Genomic DNA, 4,841 nt, shown 5'->3' on the forward strand with positions numbered 1-4,841 from the left:
GCTTTGTCCCTGGTCCCTCTCTGCACCCTGCAGTACAGCAGTATTCAGCGGGTTCTCGGGGTGCGCTGGGTTCCCCAGCACGCCGAGGCCGGCACACCTTGCTGCTCCTCATGCTGTCCGGTCTAGCTGTATTCGCAGGAGACTACGGCACCGCCCGCCTGTCCGGCCCGCGCCCTCCGCCAGGCAGTGCGGCTCACTGCGCCGGCGGGCGGTTCGCATGCACCGGGCAGCCCGCAGATTCTCTCCCTAGGCCGAAGCAGCCTGTGCGGAGGGCGCCGACCCAGCCGTTACGGTACCGGAAAAACCAAGCAACCGCCTGGGTTTTGCACAGTTCGCCGTAGAAAACGGTCAGGTTCACAGTGATTGAACGAGTCCTTCTAAAACCTACACTACTTGTGAGATTTATTTTCTAAGTCTGCTATGTAGACTTTTAAAAAATCACAACGCACACTGACGGTTTTTGGCACAATCTAATGACCGGTTGGTTCACACTGACAAGACCGAGAAACAGTAACGCTCTATACAATAAATAAAATGTAAGCACAAAATATTCCAGAAAATTTCATAAATAGTTTTACACATCCAAAATATAGTATATATGTATAAAATCTCTAATGAAAGACCATAGACTACAGTTTTCACTATAAGTTATGTATATATTTCCATACAGAAATGCAGTTTTTTAACATCTTAAATTTCAGCGATAACTTGCATGGACTTCGCATGGAGAATTTTATATACTGAGCTTTTCAGTAATTAATCATAACCAGTTAGGCAGGGCATGAGTATCACAGTACAAAGGAAAGTGTCTCAAGTATGGCGCAAGTACCTTTTGGAGGAATACAGTGTTCCATTTCTGGACAGAGGCCAATACTAAAAACAAAGGGGATATACCAGGTTTTGAACATGTCAGTGTCTTCAGTATCGACTCTGTACAGCCATACGGGCCAAAGCAAGGAATTTCAAGAGGGTCAAAGTAGATTGCCACCCATTTCATTGCTTACAAAAATGACATATTCTTCTCAGGCAAAAATAAAAATAAAAAATTGAGATGGAGTCTCACTGCTTAGTCCTTGAACGCTCGATCGAGCCCAGGCTGGCCTCGAACTCATGGTGATTCTCCACGCTGACTGCCTCAGCCTCCCCAAGTGCTGGGATTATAGGCATGCACCACCAAACCCAGCCCAAGAAAATTTTTCAGCACTTCAAAAGTTAATAAATATACCATGTCTCAATACCCCAAATCCTTTGTAAGACAAGTTAACCTCCACTTTATATACCTTAAAACATGATCTTTATATTAAAAGCTGGACTAGCTAATAATGGTGGTAAAGGAGACAAAATTGAAAACATGTACCCCTCTATTCAAATAAAGGAAAGCTACGATGGTACCTACAAATGCTAGGGGAGTGCTAAAAGGGCAGGAGTTCAATGTTAAACCACGCCAGCACTTGCCTGTTGTATAATTTCTGGCTACAGTTATTAATTATTCAAGGAGATGTTATTTAATGACAGCTATTTAAGGAGATGCTTAGGTAATTTTAAAGTAATCTGAGAAAATGTATGCTTTTATATATATATTTCTAAAATCCTTAGGGTAATTTCTTATTCTCAAATTTGCATACTCTTCCAGTAAATCATACACATTAAGATCTGTTACAAGTGTACTTACTTTCAGAAATCATATTTGCTCTGCAGTTTACAAGGAACTTCGGTTTATGAACATAAATATCAATGAATCTATATTCACATCTTATTTCCATATATCCCATGCCATACATTGACTTTCACAGCGCATTTTTGTATCAAATTTTATCCTTCAGTGAAGCTTGCAAGGGGGGTGTGTAACGATTATAATGGTTCGCCGTATCACACAGGCAGGCTCAGACCGTTCAGTTGTTACTGACCCACTGACACTTATTGTCTGTTTCTTTCTGAACCCTTTGTTCTTCCCGGTGATTAGCTGCAGTCCAAAATGTGATTTTTTTGAGTACTTGTTGTAGGAGTTTAGGAGGTAATAGAGATATCTGACTTTTTAAAATGATAGCATTTTTACCAATGCAGTCAAGGCATGACCTGTAAAGAAAACATAACACAATTATTAGTTGCTGAACCCAAAGGTATAATACAAAATATTTATGTTATTTTTCCAGGGCTAGGGATGGAAGCTGGGGCCCACCTTTCTACTGGCAGTACTCTACCACTGAACTAACCCCCAGCCCTAGTTAAGTACTCTTAAAGATACAACTAATTGGCCGGGGATGTGCTCAGCGGCACAGTGCCTGCCTGGCAAGCATGAGGTCCTGAACTTGATTTCTGGTATGAAATAAACAAATAAATAAAATTGTAAAACTTTACACAAGAACGCACTTCCTTTGTGTTGTTTGGAACATGAGCTTTTTTTTTTTTTTGTCTTTTTGAGACGGGGTCTCGCTGTGCAGTTCAGGCCGGCCTTGAGCTCACTTTGTAGCCCAGGCTGGTCTCGAACGCGCAAGGATCCTCCTGCCTCAGCTTCCCGAGTGCTAGGATTACAGGTGTGCGCCACCATGCCCGGCGCGAGATTTTCTTTTCTTAGAGCACAACAATAGTCATGTATTTTTATTGCACAGAGACTGTAACAGAATAAAGTCCAGTGGAAACAGAACATATCACTTACTAAATATAATGGTCTGTAATTTAATTTATGCAGCCTTTTAAATGTGAAAGCAGATGAGTCTATCCCAGATCCTCTTCTCCACATCCTTCCCGGTAACCCGGTACCTATTTACCGTTCTCCAGGGATTGTTTTTCTTCCGTCCCCTCGACATCCATTTTTACCGAATAACGGTCCCCGCAATTCCTCCCAGTGGGACTGCGTAGGGCTGCGCACCTGACTCGGCGACGCCAAAACAGCCAACTGGAGAACGCTCGGGTTTTGCTCTTTGGAGGGGGGCCTGGTGCTCCACCCCCCACCCGCTTTACTCTCACTTTAGGCGAGTCATTTCCAAATACCATTCCGCCCTTTTTTTTTATGCTACTCTGAGACGGGTTTGTACTTTAAAACCTGAAGCAACTTAAGAATTGTCCAAAAAAATCTATTTCAACTGCTAAACTTTAATTAAAAAATAAATCTTTTTTAAAAGCTAAACTATAACGAGACGACTCATTTCCACCAGGCCTGGAGAGTAACCCAGGGTCCCTCAAACGCGAGGCCAGCGCTCTCCCACGGAGCTACCCCAGCCTCTCTGTGGTCCTAGCCGTCACTCTCACAAGCCCTCGTTCACCGGCGCAGATGCGCACGCCCGCGCACGTGTCCGGAGCCTCTCCTCCCTACTACAGTGCAGGCTCCACACAGGCGCAGCAGCGGGAGACCGGACCTCAGGGCTTCTGCCCGCTCAGGGCGTGCCCGCTCCCCAGCCTAGGGCCCGCACGAAAGCCAGCACGGTGCTTCCACTTCCGAGAGACATGACTCGTGAAGAAACAAGGAGCTCTTAGCGCGGCGAGCAGGACAGTGACAGGTGCAGGGCCCCGCGGGAACCGGACAGGGGTCCCCACGCCGAGCTCAGGAAGGCAGGGCCCCCTTCCAGGTCCAGTCCACGCCGTCCACGCCGAGACCTCGGGGCCTCAGCCGGGGAAGCAACGGGGACACCCAGGTGGGCTTCGCCGCCTGCACGAGGCCCAGCTGCACGCGGCCCGCAACGCTGCTTTGAAAGAGTGTGTGTGTGTGTGTGTGTGTGTGGCGGGGGGCGCTGGGAGGCTCCCGGGTGCGCCCGATTCCCAGGGGAGCACGCAACAACAGCCAGCATTCATGCCTCATTTCTAACAGCGCCGAACTGCAGGCACCCTAAGTCCGTCCCATTAGTCTAGTACATTATACTTCCAGGAGACAGAACCTTATTCTGCCTTTAGTAACACCAGCACGGGGCTGTTGACTGAACGATCACTCACGCAAGTTGTAAACGGAGATTCTCAGCGGAATGTGAGCCTTTAGACGCACACGCATGTGCACTGCTCCTGCTCGAGGCTCCTCTGGCCTCCTCGAGGGGTTACGTCCACTCTAATCCCTGAACATCACCAGTGTGCTTTTAAGTAAGTCTGGAACAATACATCCAAACTCAGTCACTCCGGGTGACAGCTCACAGGTAGTTTTTTCTCGTTTTCGCATTGCATTCACTTTATTTTTCGCGTTAAAACCCTACATCCTGGCTGCTGCCGGAGCTCGAGTCTCTGGACAGCACCTGTGCGTGGGATTCGACAGGATGGTCAGTGACTTCTGCACCGGGAGACGTGGGAACAGCCGTGCAGAGCCGGATCAGGCAGCTGGAGGGCTCGGACACGGCATCTAAGGGCCCCGGCGAAGCAGCCCAGGGCGGCAGCGCAGCCCCTGGCAGACACACAGCCGCTGCCGGTCCCTGCCAGCTGCTTGGGCACAGGGACTGAGACGACACCAGTGCCTCAGGCGGCAGGGATCAGACAGGACACAGGGCTGCTGCGGCCACCCTGCAAGGCTCGGCGCGGCTGGCCGATCTGTGCCCCTTGGGGCACTTTACACCCAGACGCCGTGACCCGCTGTAGTCCCCAACGCGACAGGCGCCCGGAACCCGCCCTCCGCCGGCTCCGCCTGCCTGCACGGGCCTGGTGTCCAGAACGGCATCCTGAGACCATTTCTTAGACCAAGCACATACACATGCACGGTTCCGTGAGGGCGCGGCCCACACGTGCACGGGCTCACACAAGCTGGGAGGGGAAGCGACTGCCCGCTCAGCCGCCTCTGCCCGTGCTTCGCGGTGGGCGCTGCGCCCGGCGGACGGCGGTCGGAAACCACTGCGCGGGCTGCGCCGCGCACCCGGCGGGGCTCAGCC

General features: G+C 49.9%; 1 protein-coding gene across 3 annotated transcripts in view; it reads right to left on the bottom strand.

The window, feature by feature from the left end:
* Nucleotides 1-451: 451 nt before the first annotated feature.
* Nucleotides 452-4,841, bottom strand: part of Klhdc1 (kelch domain containing 1) — a 55,821-nt gene continuing 51,431 nt past the window's right edge. For all 3 annotated transcript variants that reach the window (XM_005376833.2, XM_005376835.2, XM_005376834.2), the window contains exon 13: nucleotides 452-2,076. In XM_005376833.2, the coding sequence (XP_005376890.1) occupies nucleotides 1,893-2,076 (184 nt within the window). In that variant the 3' untranslated portion in view covers nucleotides 452-1,892. The remainder of the gene's footprint in view (nucleotides 2,077-4,841) is intronic.

This window comes from Chinchilla lanigera, unplaced genomic scaffold (genome assembly GCF_000276665.1).
Source record: "Chinchilla lanigera isolate Chin_1 unplaced genomic scaffold, ChiLan1.0 scaffold00008, whole genome shotgun sequence".
NCBI lineage: Eukaryota > Metazoa > Chordata > Mammalia > Rodentia > Chinchillidae > Chinchilla > Chinchilla lanigera.